At 42.9% G+C, this 23986-nt stretch overlaps 1 protein-coding gene across 4 annotated transcripts in view; it reads right to left on the reverse strand.

Moving 5' to 3' along the window:
* The window catches only part of rock2a (rho-associated, coiled-coil containing protein kinase 2a), a 332194-nt gene extending 319465 nt beyond the window's left edge, over window positions 1-12729 (reverse strand). Inside the window, exon 1 of one of the 4 annotated variants that reach the window (XM_068022672.1) lies at window positions 12241-12729. In XM_068022672.1, the coding sequence (XP_067878773.1) occupies window positions 12241-12333 (93 nt within the window). In that variant the 5' untranslated portion in view covers window positions 12334-12729. The remainder of the gene's footprint in view (window positions 1-12240) is intronic. The other 3 variants (XM_068022681.1, XM_068022689.1, XM_068022696.1) reach the window with 3 other exon arrangements.
* Window positions 12730-23986: the final 11257 nt, after the last annotated feature.

Here is a 23986-nt window from a genome sequence, read left to right on the forward strand (position 1 = left end):
ATTATAATGTGGAATAAAGAAATGGTAGAATCATTAAATATTTTGCATCTATCTTCACAGTAGAAGACACCAAAAACATACCAGGTAATGTCGGGAACCAAGGGTCGAATGAGAATGAAGAACTGAAGTAATTATTAGTGAAGAAAAAAATACTTGAGAAATTAGTGCGCCTAAAAACCAACATATCCCTGGACCTGACAGCTGACATCCAAAGGTTCTAAAAGAGGATGTGAAGAGTGGGGTGCCACAAGGATCAGTGCTGGAGCCTCATCTATTTACAATCTATATTAATGACTCAGACGAAGGGACCGAGTGTAATGATCCACGTTTGCTGACGATACAAATCTAGGTGGAAAAGTCTGCTGTAAGCTGTGTGGAGGGCATAAAAAGAGTCTGCATAGGGATACAGATAGATTATGCATGAGTGGGCAAGAAGATGGCAGATAAAGTATAATGTGGGGAAATGTGAGGTTAAGTATCAATTTAAAAAATTCAGCTAATTTGTCTTCACTAAAAATGCACATTATTGAGCTCCAAGTTGCAACGTGTGGAAAAATTAATGTAGGCATAAGGTAACTTATCTTTCAAGTATTCCAGTGATAATTGTTAATGAGGCTGAAAGGAGTGAACAAAAAAAAAGCATAGCTCCAGCAGCTTGATGCACAAACTTAACCATAAAAAAAAAATGATGATATATGTTCAGTTTCCAGCCTGTTCCATATCAACATATGTTATCAGGCACTAAAATTAACTTCTGTGACCTGACAGAGGCGTGGGGTGGGGGCGTGGTGGAAATAAGTCAGTCATGGTTCCCACCATTAAAAGTTATCTACCAACATCTGCTGGAAACCTGTGTGTAGACAATAGATGAAACCAGGAGGCTTCCTACCAGGGAAGACTCTTCATGCGGTTACGACCCCTCAAGTGATCATTCCTCAAGTGATTACAGTACTAAAGGTTGCAACCTGTGAAACTAAATTCCAGTGTAAGTCACAGTCATCAGGAGGGAAGAAAAGGAAATATTAGAATGGAAAGTACACACAGCAGCATGTAGCATGGATGCCCAGTATGTTTGCACATGAACAAGAGGGAAAAAAACACATGAAAAGCCACATTCTTTGCAACACTTTGAAATGTGGCCAGAATGGAGTCAGTTGCTGCATTTTTTCCCACCACCAAGACGTATTGCTCTCTCTTGACGGGAAACCAACCCAGGGCATAAAAGATGGTGTTAAAATAGGAAAGAGAAAAGTAGATGTGCCTTGTCATCTTAGTACTTGCATAAGAAAAACAACAGCGCTTGTCAATGCTGTGCTTTGTGCAGACCACTAGGATCAGGCAGACTGCTTTAGCTACTTTTATCTAAGACCCTCACAGAAAGCAGAAAAGAGTCTTTTATCCCATTAGTTCAGGCATGATCAGAAACCAGGTCCTGTAAATGAGCAGGTGCATTGTTCAGTTATGTCAACCATTTCCTTAACTTTTTCCATTCAATTTTCTCCTGAATCAAGAATACATCTCTACCAATCACCCTCTTGTGCCAAAACTAATCCCCATAAAAGAGTATCTTCCTCTGCTTCAAGTATTTCCTCTAATCTTCCCTTAAAAAAATGCAATGGTCTCTATCGAATACTCCCTTTAAAAAAGATTTTCATATTCTTATCTTCTATGTAATTTCTTCTAACTTCTCACCACACTGAATTTTCATTTGAATACTCATCATTTGCCATGCAAGCTCAGACAATGAGATCACAACAACAAAGCTCAGTATTTTCTAAAAGGGTTATTGTATAGCAGTCAGAAGCAAGAACCCCTGTGACTTTTTCCTCTCTAACACAGGTGCATCAAGGTTAACTGTGCCAAGACTACTGTCACCAGCTCTGTAGGCTCAATCATCTTTAGCTGCTTCATCAATGACCATCCCTCCAATATCAGGCCAGACGTGGGGATGTTCACTGATGATTGCAGAGTGTTCAATACCATTCGCAACTCCTCAGATACTGAAGCAGTATGTTCCCACATGCAGCAAGACCAAGACAACATTCAGGCTTGGGCTAATAAGTGGCAAGCAACATTTGTGGCACATAAGTGCCAGGCAATGACCATCTCCAACAAGAGAGAATCTAACCATCTCCCCTTGCTGCTCCCATTGCTCAATTTCCCCCCATCGTCAACATCCTGCTGGTTCCATGACCAGAAACTTAACTGGATCAGCCATATAAATACTATAGCTGCAAGGGCAGGCCAGAGGCAGGAAATTCTGCAGAGGGCAACTCACCTCCTGACTCCACAAAGCACAATCAGGAGTGGAATAGAATACTTTCCACATGCCTGGATGAGTGCAGCTCCAACAACACTCAAGAAGCTTGTCACCATTCAAGACAAAGCAGCCTGCTTGATCAGCACCCCATCCTCCAACTTCAACATTCACTCCCTATATCACAAGCACACAGTGACAGCAGGATGTACCATCTACAAGATGCACTTCAGTAGCTTGCCAAAACTCCTTCAACAGCACCTCCCAAACCAGAGACCTCTACTTGCAAGTTTATCTCCCAAGTAACCATCAGCCTTACCATACAACCATACGAATTAGGAGCAGAAATAGGCCAGTCTGTCGAGCCTGCTCCGCCATTCAATAAGATCATGGTTGATCTGTTTCTGTCTCGAATTTCAAATTCCCATCTACCCCCGATAATCTTGGATTCTTGTTGGGCAAAGGAACCAATCTATCTCCACCTTAAAAATATTCAATGACCCTGCCTCCACCATCTTCTGAAGCAGAGAATTCCAAAGTCATGCAACCCGCAGAGAAAAAATGTTTCCTCATCTCTGTTCTAAAAGGGAAACCCCTAATTTCAAAACAGTGCCCCCTAGTTTTGGACTCACCCACAAGAGGAACACCCTCTCCACAAACACCTTGTCAAGACCATTCAGGATCTTATATACTTCGATCAAGTTTCCCCTCACTCTTCTAAACTTCAGTGAAAACAAGCCCAGTCTGTCCAACCTTTCTTCATAAGACAACCCACTCATTCCAGGCATCAATCTAGTAAACCTTCTCTGAACTGCCTCCAACGCATTCACATCCTTCCTTAAATAAGGAGACCAAAGCTGCACACAGTATTCGAGATGTGGTCTCGCCAATACCCTGTATAAGTGATGCATAACATCCTTACTTATATTTTCAATTCCTCTCGTAATAAAGGATAGCATTCTGTTAGTCTTCTTTATTACTTGCTATACTTACATACTAACCTTTTGTGACTCATGCACTAGAACACCTAGGTCACAGAGCACTGAAACAGGCCCTTCGGCCCACCAAGTCTGTGCCGACCAACGACCACCCATTTATACTAATCCTACATTAATCCCATATTCCCAACCACATCCCCACCATTCTCCTACCACCTACCAACACTAGGGGCAATTTACAATGGCCAATTTACCTATCAACCTGCAAGTCTTTGGCTGTGGGAGGAAACCAGAGCACCCGGCGGAAACCCACGTGGTCACAGGGAGAACTTGCAAACACCACACAGACAGTACCCAGAACCAAACCCGGGTTGCTGGAGCTGAGAGGCTGCGATGCTAACCACTGTGCCACCCTCTGCATTTCAGGGTTCTGCAGTCATTCTCTGTTTAAATAATACTCCGCTTTTTTATTCTTCCTGCTAAAGTGTACAATTTCATATTTTCCCACATTATACTCCATCTGCCAGATTTTTGACCAGTCAACCTATCTATAATTGGTCTGTAATCTCATGTCCTCATCACAACATACTTTCCTACCTTTCTTTGTGTCATCTGCAAATTTAGCTACCATGCCATCGCTCCCCTCATCTAAGCATTGATATAAATTGTAAAAAGTTGAGGCCCCAGCACAGACCCCTACGGGACTCCACTCGTCACATCGTGCCAATCAGAAAAGGAGCCATTTATGCATACTCTGTTTCCTGCCAGCCAGCCAATCTTCTATCCATACTAATAAGTTACCCCCAAACCATGAGCTCCTACTTTGCCTTGGAACTATAACTGCTGTTCCTTCACTGTCGCTGGGTCAAAATCCTGAAAATCTCTCTCTAAAAGCATGGTGGGTGTACCTAAAACACATGAACTGCAGCGGTTTAAGGTGGCAGCTCACTACCATCTTCTCAAGGGCAATTAGGGATGGACAATAATATAAAAGCAAAATACTGCGGATGCTGGAAATCTGAAATAAAAACAAGAAATGCTGGAACCACTCAGCAGGTCTGGCAGCATCTGTGCAGCACATTATATTAGGGATAGACAATATTGGCCTTGCCAGCAATGCCCACATGCCATGAAAGAATATATATATAAAATATATATTTTTAAAAAGTTCAAATAACTCAGCTAAAACTAGGAATCAAACCCGAAGTTTCCAGGTCTGTTACAGCTCGGTTCCACTTGCAGCAGTTCATTTAACAAACAAGCCCAATCCCTTAATTTTATATAAAAAAAACTAACATAAAGAAGAAGCCACAGAGCAGGTAAATCCCCTGAAAATAGCTTCAACTGCGGTTGGACTACTTTTGAGTGTTTTTGGGTACGAAAATTCACCTTTACATCTGTTACAATTATAGTGCCAGAAAAGCAAAGTCAACTTCACTTCTTCTAGCCTAAATTATTCAAACCCTTTGAAAACAATGGATTTAATTAACTCTCTACATTGTCACAAATGGGAGCCAACTCATCTGAAGGTTTTTCCTTAACTAGGTTCCAACTGAACAATGCAAACAAGGTTATGAGGTTATTATAAAATCATAGGCAGTTTCGCTATTGAATTATGCAGCATGAACACATTTTACTTCCCATATATAACTGAAGACACAAGCGACTTAGTACAAGTTTTGTCGATTTGCAGATCTGGGGAAAGTGAGTTTTATTGATGTATAAAATTATACTCATCCAACTCAATGTTCATCACCAGAGCAATTTTCGCATCGCTATGACAGATAATCAGACATTTACAGCACAGGAGATCATTCGACCCAACGCATCGCTGCTTGGTCTATACAAGACCAAATCAAAACTAATCCTTTTCTCTCCCCGTAACAGAGTATCTTCATCTGCTCCAAATATTTGATCTTAGAGTCATACAGCATAGAAACAGACCCTTCGGCCCACCGCGTCCATGCCGACCATAATGCCTATCTATACTAATCTCACCTGTCTGTATTAATTCCATATCCCTCTATGCCTTACTCATTCAAGTGCCTGTCCAGATGCCTCTTAAATGTTGCTACTGTTCCTGCCTCCACCACCTCCTCTGGCAGCACATTCCAGATACCCACTTCTTTGTATGAAAAATTAACCCCTTTGATCCCCTTTAAACCTCCTCCCTCTCACCTTAAATCTATGCCCTCTAGTTTTAGTCACCCCAACCATGCTATGGCTATCTACCCTATCTATGCTTCCCATAATTTTATATACCTCTATCATGTCCCCTCTCAGCCTCCTTCGCTCCAGGGAATATAGACCCAGCCTATCCAATACCTCTTTATAACTCAAGCCCTCCAAGCCAGACAACATCCTTGTGAATCTTTTCTGCACCCTTTCTAGCTTAATCACATATTTCCTGTAGTGCAGCGACCAGAACCGCACACAGTACTCCAAATGCGGCCTAACCAACGTTATGTATTACTGCAACATGACATCCCAACTCTTGTACTCAATGCCTCGGCCGATGAAGGCAAGCATGCCATACATCTTCTTCACCACCCTGTTTACCTGCGTTGCCACTTTCAGGGAACTCTGTACTTGCACCACAAGGTCTCTCTGCTCAACAACACTCCCCAGGGCCCTGCCAAGCACTGTATATGTCCTGCCCCGGTTTAACTTCCCAAAATGCATCACTTTGCACTTGTCTGCGTTAAATTCCATTTGCCAATCCCTTGCCCACTTCCCCAGTTTATCTCCTGTTGTAACCTTATACAACCTTCTTCACTGTCCACTTTCTTTGGCCTCCTTATCTTGAGAGACAATGGCTAAGTGCCTGGAGGTGGTCAGTGGTGCGTGGAGCAGCGCCTGGAGTGGCTATAAAGGCCAATTCTAGAGTGACAGGCACTTCCACAGGTGCTGCAGAAAAATTTGTTGGTCGGGGCTGTTACACAGTTGGCTCTCCCCTTGCACCTCTGTCTTTTTTCCTGCCAACTGCTAAGTCTCTTCTGAAGAAGGAATTTTCCTCCACACAAGATCAGGGGGCAGGTTGTTCAACCTTGCCCGTCTAAGAGCGAAGTCCAAAGTACGGAAAGTCCTCATCAGAGAACTCCTCTTTGCTGACGATGCTGCTTTAACATCTCACACTGAAGAGTGTCTGCCGAGTCTCATCGACAGGTGACATCGACTGCCTGCAATGAATTTGGCCTAACCATCAGCCTCAAAAAAACGAACATCATGGGGCAGGACGTCAGAAATGCTCCATCAATATTGGCGACCACGCTCTGGAGTTGGTTCAAGAGTTCACCTACCTAGGCTCAACTATCACCAGTAACCTGTCTCTAGATGCAGAAATCAACAAGCGCATGGGAAAGTCTTCCACTGCTATGCCCAGACTGGCCAAGACAGTGTGGGAAAATGGCGCACTGACACGGAACACAAAAGTCCGAGTGTATCAAGCCTGTGTCCTCAGTACCTTGCTCTATGGCAGCGAGGCCTGGACAACGTATGTCAGCCAAGAGCGACGTCTCAATTCATTCCATCTTCGCTGCCTCCGGAGAATACTTGGCATCAGGTGGCAGGACCGTATCTCCAACACAGAAGTCCTCGAGGCGGCCAATATCCCCAGCTTATACACACTACTGAGTCAGCGGCGCTTGAGATGGCTTGGCCATGTGAGCCGCATGGAAGATGGCAGGATCCCCAAAGACACATTGTACAGCGAGCTTGCCACTGGTATCAGACCCACCGGCCGTCCATGTCTCCGCTTTAAAGACATCTGCAAACACGACATGAAGTCCTGTGACATTGATCACAAGTCGTGGGAGTCAGTTGCCAGCGTTCGCCAGAGCTGGCGGGCAGCCATAAAGGCGGGGCTAAAGTGTGGCGAGTCGAAGACTGTCCACTATACCACCAATTTTGGTGTCATGTGCAAACTTACTAATCATGCCCCTTACATTCACATCCAAGTCATTAATATATATGACAAACAACAGAGGGCCCAGCACCGATCCCTGTGGCACACAACTGGTCACCGGCCTCCAATCTGAGAAACAGCCCTCCACTACCACCCTCTGCCTCCTATCACCAAGCCAATTTTGTATCCAATTGGCTAGCTCACTCTGGATCCCATGTGTTCGAACCTTCTGGACCAGCCGACCATGCGGGACCTTGCTAAAGTCCATGTGGACCACGTCCATCGCCCTGCCCTCGTCAATCCTCTTGGTCACCTCCTCAAAAAACTCAATCAAATTCGTGAGACATGATTTCCCACGCACAAAGCCATGCTGACTATCCCTAATCAGACCTTGCCTTTCCAAATGCATATAAATCCTGTCTCTCAGAATTCCTTCCAATAACTTTCCCACTACTGATGTAAGGCTCACCGGCTTGTAGTTCCCTAGCTTATCCCTGCTGCCCTTCTTAAATAAAGGCACATTAGCTATCCTTCAGTCTTCCGGTACCTCACCTGTGGCTAACGATGCCACAGAAATCTCTGGCAGGGCCCCAGCAATCTCCTCCCTTGCTTCCCGTAGCATCGTACGATACACTCGGTCAGGCCCTGGGGATTTATCCACCTTAATGTGCTTCAAAACCTCCAACACCTCCTCCTTTGTAATGTTGATATGCTCCAGGATATCGCCATTCCCTCCCTTGAACTCACTAGCTTCATTGACCTTCTCCACAGTAAATACAGACGAGAAGAATTCATTTAAGACCTCGCCCATTTCCCATGGCTCCACACATAGATTACCACACTGATGCTTAAGGGGACCTACTCTCTCCCTAGCTACCCTTTTACTCTCAATATACTTCTCGAATCTTTTAGGATTCTCCTTTATCTTATCTGTCAGCGACATCTCATGGCCCCTTTTCGCCCTCCTAATTTCCTTCGTAAGTGTACTCCTACATCCCCTATACTCCTCGAGGGACTCGCTTGATGCCAGCTGCCTATACCTGACATATGCCTCCTTCTTTGTCCTGACCAAACACTCAATATCCCTCATCAACCAAGGTTCCCTAAGCATGCCAGCCATGCCCTTCCATCTAATAGGAACATGCCAGCCCTGAACTCTTCCTATCTCACTTTTAAAAGCCTCCCATTGCCAGATGTCCCTTTACCTGTAAAATCTGTAATCTTCCCTTAGAAAAATGAAATAGTCTCTGTATCAAATACTCACTTTCATAAAGCTTTTCATATTCCAACCTTCAACGTAATTTCTTCTAACCTCTCACCACACTGACAATTTTCATTTGATTACTCCTTGTAACGTACTCCCAACCAGAGGAAATAGACTTACCCTGTTCACGATCAAAATTTTTCATAATTTTAAAAACTATTAAATCTCCCTTTGGCCTTCTCTGCTAACTTGACTATGCCTTCCTAAAGGCTTTCAGACCTCTCCAGATTGCCAAATCTACTACTTTTGTGCCATTAGCAAACTTAGAAATTGTGTTCAAGTTTAACTCATCTGCACATATATTGAGAACAGAAGCACTGGAGACAGTATTTTGAACACTTCACCTATCTAAGCCTCATCCATTCACCCCTCCTCCCTTTCCTATGAAGGGATAAAAACTTGCATTTATATAGCGCCTTTCACAACCTCAGGATATCAAAAATTGATTCACAATCAATTAAGTATTTTTGAAGTGTAGTCACTGTTGTAATATATGGAAATATGGCAGCCAATCGGTGCACAGCAAGGTGCCACAACCAGCAATAAGATTAATGACTAGGTTATCTGTTTTAGTGATGTTGCTTAAAGAATAAATATTGGTCAGGACACAAGGGCCAATTGCCCTCTTCTTTAGTGCCATGGGATCTTTCACATCCACCCACGAGGACAGACAGGGCCTCGGTTTAACCTTTTATCTTAAAGACAGCACCTCTGACAGTGTCGCACTCCTCAGCATATTGAAGTAGATAATATGTTTAAGTCTCTGGAGTGCTACTACCAAGCCTATGTAAATTTCCATCAACAACTTTCTAATTCTACTGCTACATTTCCACTTATACTGTACACCTGTTTTTTTCCTCTCACTAATCTATTATGAAAAACCTTAGCGACGAATAAAGTTTCTTTTCCCTAGGCCCATACAACTCAAAAATAGATGCATCCTACCAGCCTTTCAAGCACTGGTCCCAGAGATAAAGTGTGTGTTCTAAACCAATCTCTAGTTTTGACATATTCCTAGTGATACTGTGGGAAATTGATTTTGTTGAAAAGACAATTAAGAATATCGCTGCAGAGTCTTTGGAACTCAACATGCAGGTATGTACTACTTGTTTTGCATAAAATGGTTTCGCTTCATTCAGGAGGTTGGGGTGAGGTGGGGTGAGGTGAGGTGGGAGGGAGGGATGCAGTGATAGAGAGAAAAGAACATTGAAATCTCAGATCAAGCTGCATATTAAAAACTAGTTGTTCTGTTACTATTAAGTGAAATTTCATCAGTAACTTTTCAACTTCTCTCTTTGTGAACTTCAATCTTGCTTTTGGCACATGACGAAGATGATACTCAACAGATATATAAATAGAACAAGTCATGGGCAACAGTGAGGTGTGATAACTATCTCGGAGTTATGATCAACCTCACAAACAGAACCATAATTCACCTGTGAAGATAATGTGCCTTTTATAAAATTGTTTGAGCTTAATGTATTCAGAAAACAAAATCAGCTGGCATTTATTTTTCCCAGAGTTTCTATACATCAACACTCTGATGTAAACTAGTGAAGAAAGTGATTGTGATTCCAAAATATAGTTTTTTTCAAATGTGCTCAAATTTTGTTCCTTAAAAAGTTTTCATACTAGATATAATGGCACTTTTAAGCCAGTGTTTTTAAAATGCTAATAAAACCACAAACAAAATACTGGAAATATTCAGCAGGTCAGGTTGCAACCGTGGAGAAAGAAACAAGGGTTAATGTTTCAGGTCGATGACCTTTTGTCAGAATGCAAATGATATAGCTATTGTGAAAGGCAATCTCAAGAGGTAGCTTTAATAATAATTAGTATTTAAGCCATTTCATTATGTTAAAAAAATAGAAACATAGTAAATGATCGGAATTTCATTTTTTGAATTTCTCGAGAAAAAGAGGGTGACTACAGGAATCAGTAAACGTATTCTGAAGCCCCTTCTTGCTAGTTTACTTGCTCTGACTTACCAGAAGAAATTTTAGTTGAACAAAAATCAATATATGTCACTTTAATAGCCATGTCCAGCTGATCAGCATTTTGTAAGTTGCATGACCTCCCAGCTAGGATAGATAATAATCTACATCATTCTATAGGACTGCATACTATTAGCCAAGCAGCTTTCTTCTCATTTTCAGAGTTAGCACTGCAGGTCTCCGGTATTCAAATGCATTTTTATGCCAGGAATACTTTGCGATAGTGAAATAAGTAAATCTAAATAATAAGACAGTTCTTTTTAAATCTTTTACATTAAACTTTACATAAAACAAAAACTTTCTATAAACTTCTCTGACACAAGTTATCAGGATGAGTTGTGTCAGGCTTAAGACCATGGTTCAAACTTTCTTGCATCTACAGAACCGAAAAGCAACAGGCAAGCAGTTCCACAGCGTGTGTAGGAGCCAAGGGATGAAATTCAAACTAAATTTTTGTTTATAAGCATCTACAAGAAGTTGAGACCTGTGTCCTCAGAGCATCTATTGGGTCAGAAGTAACGCAACAGTTTTGAACTAATACTGCTACAGATTTACAGTCAAAAAAGTTGAAAATGGTAGTGTGCACATGGATACAACTTAATGAAGTTACACTTTGCAGATGCGTAGAAAGTGTACTGCAAAGGTAGAGTAAAAGAATGATATTAAATTTGCAAAAAATTATATAATTTATGTTATGCTATATCCTTGTAACATATAATGAAATCTAAACTATCACTGCATTTCCATTCCCATGGCAGTCTGGCATTCTGTCAAGACCCCAACCCACATCACCAAAAAGCAATACAATAAATATTGTATGAAAATTATGTAGATTAGCACAGACAAGATGATTTAAATGATATAAACAGGTAGAGTTAACATGTAAATAGGTAGATAACAAACCACCTCAGCTTTGTTCTTACAAATTACATCACCGAAATGAACCCTTCCATATTTTACTGCCTAAGTGCCAGCCCTATAACACATGTAATGTAGATTAATGATTGACACTTCCAAATGACAATTCACCAGGACAATGTTTCCTTTGAAATTATCCACTCTTACTCTATCTCCTATTTAGTTAAATATGTTTATATGTATTTTAAGATTCAAATGTCAGCCAATATAATTACCACCATGCTTTATTTCCATGACATTTGCTATATGACAGTGAGTACACGTCAAAAGTACTTCATTGGCTGTAAAGCACTTTGAGATGACTGGTGGTCGTGAAAGTCACCATATAAATGCAAGTCTTTCTTTTTATAATGATCACCCACCAGTCACACTTCCATTCTGTACCAAGCGCAATTTCAGACAACACCAGAAACTACCAAAGTATAAAATGCATGTTTTTAAAAAAAGAAATGATCTCAGTGCAGTGTTCTGATTTTTCAACTCAACAAAACCAATTGTCCGTGACAAATTATCAGCCAAGTGAATGGTGCTGGCCCAAACTTGCTGTCAGCTAGCCAAAAAACAATCGCTTATATGGAAAAGGTGACACTACAGACCACAGTGCAACTAAAAAGCTTAGCCACTTCAATGAACAGATTAGCAATCTGAACATCTAGCGCAAAATCACCAGATGCTGTGTATTATTCGCGAATTCAATGTCAAGACACATTTCGTATTCAAATCATGCACTTTTTCCCTGTGCTGTTTATAATTCTTAAGTTTCCTCTCACTGTGAAGGACGGTCTGTCTGTTCTGAACATCAAAAAGTTGCACGAATTCACATTCATGTCTCATGTCCGCCAAAACAACAGAAAGCACTAAACTTGCAGCATTTTCAGCTCTAAACACGGTCTGAGTTGGGGTGGGTGTTGAAAAGAGAAAAGTTGTGTAAGCAAAGAAAAAACATTTCCCATCTTCGGACTCACCAACAAACATTCCGCGTTTACCGGAGACTTCGGGTCCCTGATCATTGCTTCGAGCTTTTTCAGTCGCGTCTTCAGGTTATCTGTCGACGACATCGCGAAGGTAAATGCAATCCTTTCCCTCTGGAGCGATTCTGAGTGAATAGTTTCCTCTGAGTGAGGGACCCAGGGACAAGGGCTCAGACCACCAACGCCCCCCCTCCCCTCCCCTCCGCTACTTCCCTTCCCACTACCGCCGCCTCCTCAGAAGCCACGGCAGCCTGGGCCTACAACAGCTGCCTTTGGGAAGAGAGAGGCAAACGGGAAACTTTGCCAGAGACATAAGACAAGCGGACGGCCCCTTCCCCGTCGCCTCCTCGAGCTCCCGGCGCGAAGTTAACGGCCACCTAGCCAATTTGAATCGGAAGCCGCGAGGCGATTATTCGGAGCCGATGACAAAAACAACCGCACAGACGCTCTTTACGTCATTGGAATTCGCTACGCGAAGGCTGATGGGAGAATGGGCGGAGTTGAAGAAACCGGCCGGCTATCTAGCTGCTCGCACCCGTACGCCATAGAAACCCCACGCTGCGATTTGGTGGCTGTGCCAGCTCTGCTCTTTCTACTGACAGAGCGCGAGCCGGATGAGGAGGGGCTGAGTGAGACGCGCTCACGCCTTGCCTGGCAACCGGCGGTGTCGTGTGGAATCGGGGGCGGCCATTTTTAATACAGGCGCTTTTTTATTTGCCGACAATGCAAGAAGCAATGAGTCTGAGCGCTGAAAGTAAAATATTAGTAATGCGAAAAATAGGTGAACTCTTAGGATGCAACCCCTCCTGTGAGAACCAATGCGCCCTGTGGTTGCGGCAGCGCCTCCAAGCAATTGGATTCCTTGCCGTTGTTTCATTTCTGTGTGACAAGTGCAGTCGCAATTAAGTTAGGAAGTTATGCAAGTAGGTTGTACATAAAACATGAAAAGGGAATTGATTGCTAATGAACCATTCTGCTGTTTTACTGGTGTTTGTTTCATGTTGTTAGCAATTCGTGCCCGAACATTTTGGCTTTTACATTACTGCTTTTTTTTAAATTTTGTATGATCATATTTTAAATTGGGAAAAATACAGAAACTAAGGAACTAATGGAACATCAAAAATATTGAACTGATTTTTAGGAGTCATTAGAAGGAGGCCATTCGGCCCATGGAATCCATGCCAGCTTTCTTGAGAATGTGGTGGGCCAAGTGGATCAAGTATCAGTAGGAGAGCATTTAGGGGCTAGTGATCATTGTTTCATAATGTTTAGGCTGACTATTGAAAAGGACAAAGAGCAATCCAGGGTAAGAATAATTAACTTGGGGAAAACCACCTTCAATGGAGTAAGAATGGAGCTGGGACAAATACATTGGAGTCAAAAGTTGGCAGGAAAACCAGTAGATGAATAATGGGCAAACTTCAAAGAAGAAATAGTTCAGGCACAGGCAAGGTATAGAATCATAGAAAGTTTAATGCACAGAAAGAGGCCACTTGGCCCATCTATGCCAGCTGAAAAACAATCCACCTATTCTAATCCCACCTTCGAGAATTTGATCCATAGCGCTGCAGTTTATGGCACTTGAGGTGCATATCCAGACTCCTTTTAAATGAGTTGAGGGTCTCTGCCTCAACTACCCTTTCAGGCAGTGAGTTCCAGACCATCACCACCCTCAGGGCGAAAAAGTTTTTCTTCATCTTCCCTCTAATTTTTTTAACCAATCACTTTAAATCTATGCCCCCTCATCACTGACCTCTTTGCTAAGGTGAACAGACCCTTCTATCCAGGCCCCTTAAAATTTTGTACATTTCAATCAGATCTCTCCTCAACCTTCTCTGTTCCAAGGAGAACAACCCCAGCCTATCTAATCTTTCCTCATAGCTGCATTTTTCCGGTCCTGGCAACATCCTCTTAAATCTCCTCTGTGCAAATGACTATTGGCAACACCTATGCAGTCATATTCAGTTGGCCTCCGACACCGGAAACATCAGAGGAATGTATGATGGCATTAAGAGAGCTTTTGGGCCAACCATCAAGAAGATCGCCCCCGTCAAATCTAAATCAGGGGACATAATCACTGACCAACGCAGGCAAATGAACCGCTGGGTTGAGCACTACCTAGAACTGTACTCCAGGGAGAATGTTGTCACTGAGACTGCCCTCAATGCAGCCCAGCCTCTACCAGTCATGGATGAGCTGGACATACAGCCAACAAAATCGGAACTCAGTGATGCCATTGATTCTCTAGCCAGCGGAAATGCCCCTGGGAAGGACAGCATTGCCCCTGAAATAATCAAGAGTGCCAAGCCAGCTATACTCTCAGCACGACATGAACTGCTTTGCCTGTGCTGGGACGAGGGAGCAGTACCTCAGGACATGTGCGATGCCAATATCATCACCCTCTATAAAAACAAAGGTGACTGCAACAACTACCGTGGAATCTCCCTGCTCAGCATAGTGGGGAAAGTCTTTGCTCGAGTCGCTTTAAACAGGGTCCAGATGCTGGCCGAGCGCGTCTACCCTGAGGCACAGTGTGGCTTTCGTGCAGAGAGATCGACCGTTGACATGCTGTTCTCCCTTTGTCAGATACAGGAGAAATGCCGCGAACAACAGATGCCCCTCTACATTGCTTTCATTGATCTCACCAAAGCCTTTGACCTCGTCAGCAGATGTGGTCTCTTCAGACTACTAGATAAGATTGGATGTCCATCAAAGCTACTAAGTATCACCACCTCATTCCACGACAATATGAAAGGCACAATTCAACATACCTCATCAGACCCCTTTCCTTACTGAGTGGCGTGAAACAGGGCTGTGTTCTCGCACCCACACTTTTTGGGATTTTCTTCTCCCTGCTGCTCTCACATGCGTTCAAGTCTTCAGAAGAAGGAATTTTCCTCCACACAAGATCAGGTGGCAGGTTGTTCAACCTTGCCCGTCTAAGAGCGAAGTCCAAAGTACAGAAAGTCCTCATCAGGGAACTCATCTTTGCTGACGATGCTGCTTTAACATCTCACACTGAAGAATGCCTGCAGAGTCTCATCGACAGGTTTGCGGCTGCCTGCAATGAATTTGGCCTAAACATCAGCCTCAAGAAAACGAACATCATGGGGCAGGACGTCAGAAATGATCCATCCATCAATATTGGCGACCATGCTCTGGAGTTGGTTCAAGAGTTCACCTACCTAGGCTCAACTATCACCAGTAACCTGTCTCTAGATGCAGAAATCAACAAGCGCATGGGAAAGGCTTCCACTGCTATGTCCAGACTGGCCAAGAGAGTGTGGAAAAATGGCGCACTGACACGGAACACAAAAGTCCGAGTGTATCAAGCCTGTGTCCTCAGTACCTTGCTCTATGGCAGCGAGGCCTGGACAACGTACGTCAGCCAAGAGCGACGTCTCAATTCATTCCATCTTCGCTGCCTCCGGAGAATACTTGGCATCAGGTGGCAGGACCGTATCTCCAACACAGAAGTCCTCGAGGCGGCCAACATCCCCAGCTTATACACACTACTGAGTCAGCGGCGCTTGAGATGGCTTGGCCATGTGAGCCGCATGGAAGATGGCAGGATCCCCAAGGACACATTGTACAGCGAGCTTGCCACTGGTATCAGACCCACCGGCCGTCCATGTCTCCGCTTTAAAGACATCTGCAAACACGACATGAAGTCCTGTGACATTGATCACAAGTCGTGGGAGTCAGTTGCCAGCGTTCGCCAGAGCTGGCGGGCAGCCACAAAGGCGGGGCTAAAGTGTGGCGAGTCGAAGAGACTTAGCAGTTGGCAGGAAAAAAGACAGAAGCGCAAGGGGAGAGCCAACTGTGTAACAGCCCCGACAACCAAATTTTTCTGCAGCACCTGTGGAAGAGTCTGTCACTCTAGAATTGGCCTTTATAGCCACTCCAGGCGCTGCTCCACACACCACTGTCCACCTCCAGGCGCTTACCCATTGTCTCTCGAGATAAGGAGGCCAAAGAAAGAAGAACCCTCTCTAGTGCAATTACATCCTTTCTGTAATGAGTTGACCAGAATTGTACACAGTACTCAAGTTGTGGCCTAATTAATGAGTTATACAGTTCCAACATAACCTCCCTGCTCTTATGTTCTATACCTTGGCTAATAAAGGAAAGGATTCCATATGCCTTCTTAACCATCTTACCGACCTGTCCTGCTACCTACATCTGTGGGATCTGTGGACATTCACTCCAAGGACCCTTACTTCCTCTACACTTCTCAGTATTTTCCCATGAATCGTGTATGTTCTCTCAAAGGGGAAAAGTAAAGCAAACAAATCTAGGGCTCTCTGGTTGACAAAAGAGGTAAAGATTAAGATAAAGAAGAAAAAGTGTGCTTATGACAGATGCCAGATAGAAAATACTATTGAGAACCAGGCTGAAAATAGAAGGTCCAGAGGGGAAGTGAAAAAGCAAATAAGAGAAGCAAAGAGAACATGAAAAGAGACTGGCAGCTAGCATTAAAGGAAATCCTGAAGTTTTCTATAGGCATATAAGTAGTAAAAAGGTGGTAAAAGGAGGAGTGGGGCCGACTAGGGACCAGAAAGGGGATTTACAATTGGAGGCAGAGGGCATAGCTGAGCGATTAAATGAATACTTTACATCTGTCTTTACCAAGGAAGAAGATGCAATCCAGGCAATGTTGAAAGAGGAGGTAAGTCAGACACTAGAGGGGTTTAAAATTTATAAAGAGGAAGTATTAGATAGGCTGTCTATACTTAAAGTGGATAAAGCACCAGGACCAGATGAGATGCTTCCAAGGATACTGAGGGAAGTGAGGGTGGAAATCGCAGAGGCACTGGCCATAATTTTTCAGTCTTCCTTAGACTCGGGGGTGGTGCCAGCGGACTGGAGAATTGCAAATGTTATACCCTTGTTCAAAAAAGGATGTAAAGATAAGCCCAGCAACTACAGGCCAGTCAGTTTAACATCGGTGGTGGGAAAACTTCTCGAAAAAATAGTTTGGGACAAAATCAATAGTCACATGGACAAATGCGAGTTAATTAAGGAAAACCAGCATGGATTTCGTAAGGGAACTCCAGCTAACTTGCTGGAGTTTTTGAGGAGGTAACAGAGAGGGTTGATGAGGGTAATGCTGTTGATGTGGTGTACATGAACTTTCAAAAGGCATTTGATACAGTGCCACACAACAGACTTGTGAGCAAACTTGTCGCTCAAGGAATAAAAGGGACAGTAGCAACATGGATACGAAATTGGCTGTGACAGGAAACAAAGAGTCGTAGTTAATGGATGTTTTTTGGGCTGGAGGAAGCTTTGTAGTGGAGTTCCCCAGGGATCAGTGTTAGGACCCTTGCTTTTCCTGATATATATTAATGACCTAGACCTTGGTGTACAGGGCACAATTCCAAAGTTTGCAGATGATACAAAACTTGGAAGCATTGGGAATTGTGAGGAAGATAATGTAGAACTTCAAATAGACATAGACAAGTTAGTGAAATGGGCAGACTGGTGGCAGTTGAAGTTCAATGCAGAGAAATGTGAAGTGATTCATTTTGGTGGAAGAACATGGAGATACAATATAGAATAAAGGGTACAATTCTAAAGGGGGTGCAGGAGCAGAGGGATCTAGGTGTATATGTGCATAATTCATTGAAGGTGGCAGGACAGGTTAAGAGAGCAGTTAATAAAGCATACAGTATCCTGGGCTTTAGTAATAGGGGCATAGAGTAGAAGAGTAAGGAAGTTATGTTGAATTTGATTAAGGCATTAGTTCGGCCTCAGCTGGAGTATTGCATCCAGTTCTGGGCACCACACTTTAGGAAAGACATGAGGGCATTGGAGAGAGTACAGAAAAGATTCACGAGAATGGTACCAGGGATGAGGAATTTCAGTTATGAAGGTAGATGGGTGAAGTTAGGACTGTTTTCCTTGGAGAAGAGAAGGCTGAGAGGTGATTTGATAGAGGTATTCAAAATCATGTGCGGTCTGGACAGAGTAGATCGAGAGAAACTGTTCCCACTTGTGAAAGGATCGAGAACGAGAGGGCACAGATTTTAAGTATTTGGTAAGAGAAGCAAAAATGACATGAGGAAAAACTGTTTCACACAGCGGTCTGGAATGGTTAAGGTCTGGAATGCGCTGCCTGAGAACGTGGTGGAGGCAGGTTCAACTGAAGCATTCAAAGGGAGTTAGACAGTTATATGAAAAGGAGGAATGTGCAGGGTTACCGGGAGAAGGCAGGCGAATGAAACTGAGGGAATTGCTCTTTCAGAGAACCAGTGCGGACACGCTGGGCCGAATGGCCTTCTTCTGCACTGTAACGATTCTGCAGAGTAATCCACTCAGTCCCATTCCCCTGCTCTATTCCAGTAGCCCTGGAGGTTTATTTCCCTCAAGTGCCCATCCAATTTCTTTTCGAAATCATTGATCATCTCCAGTTCCACCACCATTTTCATCCCATCTATTTTTTCCTTGCATCTAAATGTTTTTAAAACTATGTATCTGCCTTTATTTCTTGTGGATAATTATAGATACAAAATAAAATATGGCTGGCTGTGATTTAAATGTCTTGTTTTTGAGATTTTAACACTCAAGCATATCACATTCCTAAATCCTGATATGGCTGTACTCAGGTCAGTTCAAGAGTCATTAAGATGTTACTTTGAAGTTTAAACTAATCTCTGTGGGAAATCATACACTTTAGAGAGAAGGAAACAAGTGTAAGTATAAATCTTTTTAAAATCGTGTTTGTAATGTAGGGGACATTTACTATTTTTCAGTGTCTATTCATAATTGTGGAAACAAAAAGATAGGGGTCTCTCAGCTTTAATTAAGGTTGATAGTATTTTTCCCCTTTGGTTTTGTTTTGCTTCATGACTTATGAGTGTAACTATTCCCGGCGACTGGGTTTGTAGCTTTTCACCTAAAAAGTAATAAAAGAGCAAAGTAGAAATGAACTCGATCTGGAAACTTAATTAAAACTTGTCATTCAGTGTAGCTTTTTCGAAGCCATTATCATCCAGCAGAAATAAATGTGACGCTTTTTTTTTGTTTTTGGTTAGCAAATTAGAGAACGATTTACCTTTCCAAGAACATGTCTATGTTACTAAATGAGAGAAAATAGCTGCCGACTGTCAACCAGCTCGATTTAGAAACTAAATCAGAGACGTGTGTCCACAACCTAATCTCCTTCGAAAGTAAATCCTGAAGAATGAATTCCCGTGAATTGCTATGCACTTAGTCACATAGCTAATAAATGAGTTAAAGTAGGTATAATATAATATTTCTTTCCACTCATGGTTGCTTGCAACAAAGTTGCCTAAGTACTAAATATAGCGTTAATGAGTAAAAGGAAAGCTAACTATAGTTTGGTTAAATCAAACTGTGATTATGTTTCGCTTTACACGTTATTACTATATTTAGTACTAATAGGGGTAACCTTGTGACAATTGCAGCTTACATTTTACCAGGGTGAATCAGATCTTTTCCAGGAAGATTCTTCTTAGGTGTGATTTATCAGCCATTTTTTCAGGTATGTTGTAAGTCATTTTTAGAAGGAAAGACTAACTTTTTAAGTTTACCAGGTATGGGAAGAAAAGGTGACCAAAGCGGGACGCAGACGTCTTCATCCATTCTTGTCCCATTCTGTTACTTTTTCCGTTTCATCTACTTTCTTTAATTATACTGTGTGATATTAAGTAAAAGAAGCATGCGCTAACCGAACTGTTTTGGAATCTTTGAGAAGAGTTTCGAATAAAGAATCTTCGAAGGACTTTCTACTTCAAAGGTATATTTCATATTTGTTTTTATTAAGTTTTCTTTTACATACCCTTGATACATTTATAATTAACACAAGCAACCTTTTATTGTTTGAGAATATGTAGAATAATATATAATGTAAAACTCTTCTGAAGCTTTACACAAAATATATAGTCATTATGTACTTATAAGTTTTACTGTCTCAATTTCTATGTTACTTGTCAAAAATAATGAAAAAATATTCCTCACAAAGCTTTAAATTCAGGTTTAATTGTGTCTTTAATTGTTGTTTTTTCTTGCCATTTTTGTTGATTATGCCACCTTTATTTAACCACCTCAATCAAGTCTGTTTGCAGAAAGTGGTGTGTTACATAATACAGGGTTTATTTTCTGTTGATTATTTCCATAGGATGTTATTAATTTGGTTATTTGGACCATGCATTTTTGAATATAGAAACTGTCTAAACATGTTCACTTTGCATTATCATTCACAGTTATTAGTTAAACAAAACAACACAGATGCAAATATAAATTGTGAACTTTCACATTATTTCCATATCTTCCTAAAAGTTATGAATCCATAAAAGTTAAGGATCAGAATTACTATTGATAATTAATGACAGTACATTTGATTTTTACTTGTATTATCCAAGGAATAAAATCAATTTCTCAGTCAAGGAAAGTATGTAGAATAATTATGAGTAGTAATATTAAAAAATAAACATTTAAAGCCACATAGAAAGTTTGACTTTCAAATTACTTTTATAATCGTACATTGAAGAGTTTTTTTTTGAGTTTCTTACTCCATGGTGCTCATGATAAGTAAATATAGTTGTACATTGGGTTGGGTTTTCCACATAAATATAATGAAAACTAACCACAGTACAAATGCAACACCAATGTTAGCTAGCATTTCAATTTGTACAAATTACATGTGAAGGCATGCTGGATAAGTGTATTGTCCTTTTCAGACCCAAGTTTGGTTCTAGTCTAGAATTTTGGATGAAGGCCTATTCTCTCTTGATTATAATTGAATGTTACAACTCAAATGATTCTCAGTCAATGGAGGGAGACCAATAAGAATTCAGATCTGTGCCAGATTCTGTAGACCCATTTATCGATAGCATTCAAGTGACCTGCTAGTGCATCTGGAGATCTGAAATCCTGTGAGTCCATTGAGCAAGAAACATTATTGTTATGACTGGCATGAGCAAGCTGCTGACGGTGTGATAGTGGACCTCTTGTTTCCCACCCCACCCATTTCCCTCATAACAACCTTCCCCTTTTGAATTCCTGTTTTCAAGAACTGCCACCTGCTCAGCCACTGGAGCCTCCAGAGGAGGAAAGGGAGCAACACATCACAGCACTGATGAAAAGGGTGAGCTGCAAACAGGCCAGGGTGAAAGGATTGTCCATTTGCCAGCTCACTGGAGGACGAGTTGGCAAATGAGCACTGCTGCAGAGGACTCAGATGAGGATCTTGATGGGGTGCCATAAAGGAGAGCGCTGAATGGGCATATACTCCAAGATGCTGGGTGCATTGATTGGCCTGCCAGGCAGCCTCTTGTCACTGTCAAGGAGCATGAAGGAGTCCGGCTCCAGTTGGCACAGCCCATGGCGCAGAGCTTGCTCACTCTGCAGCCTCTGCTTCTCCCTGTCGTGCTACAGACTCAGAGCACTGGAACTGCTGCTCCCATACCTGTTGCAGCCTTTGTGTGAACAGGTCACCATTCCTCTGTCATCACTGTGATCATGCAGCAACAGTCTCCGGCAAATGCACCAAAACACCTCCAAAAACACTCCAGAGTACTTTCAGACACTTTCCAACAGGAAAAGTTCCCAAAATTTCACTTACCTTCAATAGACCCTGTAAATAATGCTACTGTATGGCCTATCTTGCTGCTTCACATTTCTTTTTTCAGCAGTGGACAACATAAGTTAAACATATTGGCATTGACCAAATTTGGAATCCTGGCATGACATCAGCCAGTTGCAATTTCATGCACCCATATCATTGAAAAAGGCTGCATCGGCCACCTAGCTAGCGACCCGCGGTGCTGCCTGAACTGGGAAGTAAGGTCAGCTTTCTTAGCGGCGTTAGAAGTGGCATTGCGCAATTCAGTTTTGTGCCCAAGGAATCTCATGCCGATGCCCTTGAGCAGTTCCGTTATTGGGACTTCAGCACAAACTCTATCACTCTTTGTCATTTTTTCGCATTGGAAGTCCTAAAGGTTCAGTTGAGATCTGCAATGGAGTGGCAGTGGGAAACTCATGTAATTAATGTGCTGATGGCTTTTAGTCATTTGTGCATCTTGACAATGTATTAGCCAACATCTTTTCTTTCAGCGATCACTCCTCCATGGAACCGTAACAATTCCTCTCAAAAAAAGAATGAAACCGGATGGACCACCCGACATCGACTGAGGCACCGGAAATGACAACAGCAAACCCAGCCCTGTCGACCCTGCAAAGTCCTCCTTACTAACGTCTGGGGGCTTGTGCCAAAGTTGGGAGAGCTGTCCCACAGACTAGTGAAGCAACAGCCTGACCTAGTCATACTCTCGGAATCATACCTTACAGACAATGTCCCAGACACTGCAATCACTATCCCTGGGTATGTCCTGTCCCACTGGCAGATCAGACCCACCAGAGGTGGTGGGACAGTGGTCTACAGTAGGGAGGGAGTTGCCCTGGGAGTCCTCAACATGAAGTCTCATGGCATCAGGTCAAACATGGGCGAGGTAACCTCCTACTGATTACCAGTAGGACTACCACCCTCCCTCAGTTTATCAGTCAGTCCTCCTCCATGTTGAACACCACTTGGAGGAAGCACTGAGGGTCGCAAGGGCACAAAATGTACTCTGGGTGGGGGACTTCAATGTCCATCACCAAGAATGGCTCAGGAGCACCACTACCGACCAAGCTGGCCGAGTACTAAAGGACATAGCTGCTAGACTGGGTCTGTGGGAAACCAACACGAGGGGAAAACATACTTGACCTTGTCCTCACCAATCTGCCTGCCGCAGATGCTTCTGTCCATGACTGTATCGGTAGGAGTGACCACCGCACAGTCCTTGTAGAGACGACGTCCCGCCTTCACATTGAGGATACCGTCCATCGTGTGGTGTGGCACTACCACCGTGGTAAATGGGATAGATTTCGAACAGATCTAGCAATGCAAAACTGGGCATCCATGAGGCGCTGTGGGCCATCATCAGCAGCAGCAGAATTGTGTACTCCACCACAATCTGTAACCTCATGGCCCGGCATATCCCCCACTCTATCATTACCATAAAGCCAGGAGACCAACCTTGGTTCAATGAAGAGTGCAGGAGGGCATGCCAGGAGCAGCACCAGGCATACCTCAAAATGAGGTGTCAACCTGGTGTAGCTACAACCCAGGACTATCTGCATGCTAAACTGCATAAGCAGCATGCAATAGACAGAGCAAAGCGATCCCATAACCAACGGATCAGATCTAAGTTCTGCGGTCCTGCCACATCCAGTCGTGAATGGTGGTGGACAATTAAACAACTAACTGGAGGAGGTGGCTCCACAAATATCCCCATCCTCAATGATGGGGGAGCCCAGCACATCAGTACGAAAGAAGGCTGAAGCATTTGCAACAATCTTCAGCCAGAAGTGCCGAGTTGATGATCCATCTCGGCCCCCAGCATTACAGATGCCAGACTTCAGCCAATTCAATTCACTCCGCATGATATCAAGAAACAATTGAAGGCACTAGATACTGCAAAGGCTATGGGTCCTGACAATATTCCAGCAATAGTGCTGAAGACCTGTGCTCCAGAACTTGCCACACCCCTAGCCAAGCTGTTCCAGTATAGCTACAACACTGGCATCTACTCGGCAATGTGGAAAATTGCCCAGGTATGTCCTGTACACAAAAAGTAGGACATGTCCAACCAGGCCATTTACCACCCCGTCAGTCTACTCTCAATCATCAGTAAAGTGATGGAAGGTGTCATCAACAGTGCCATCAAGCAGC

The sequence above is a fragment of the Heterodontus francisci genome, chromosome 3 (genome assembly GCF_036365525.1).
Source record: "Heterodontus francisci isolate sHetFra1 chromosome 3, sHetFra1.hap1, whole genome shotgun sequence".
NCBI lineage: Eukaryota > Metazoa > Chordata > Chondrichthyes > Heterodontiformes > Heterodontidae > Heterodontus > Heterodontus francisci.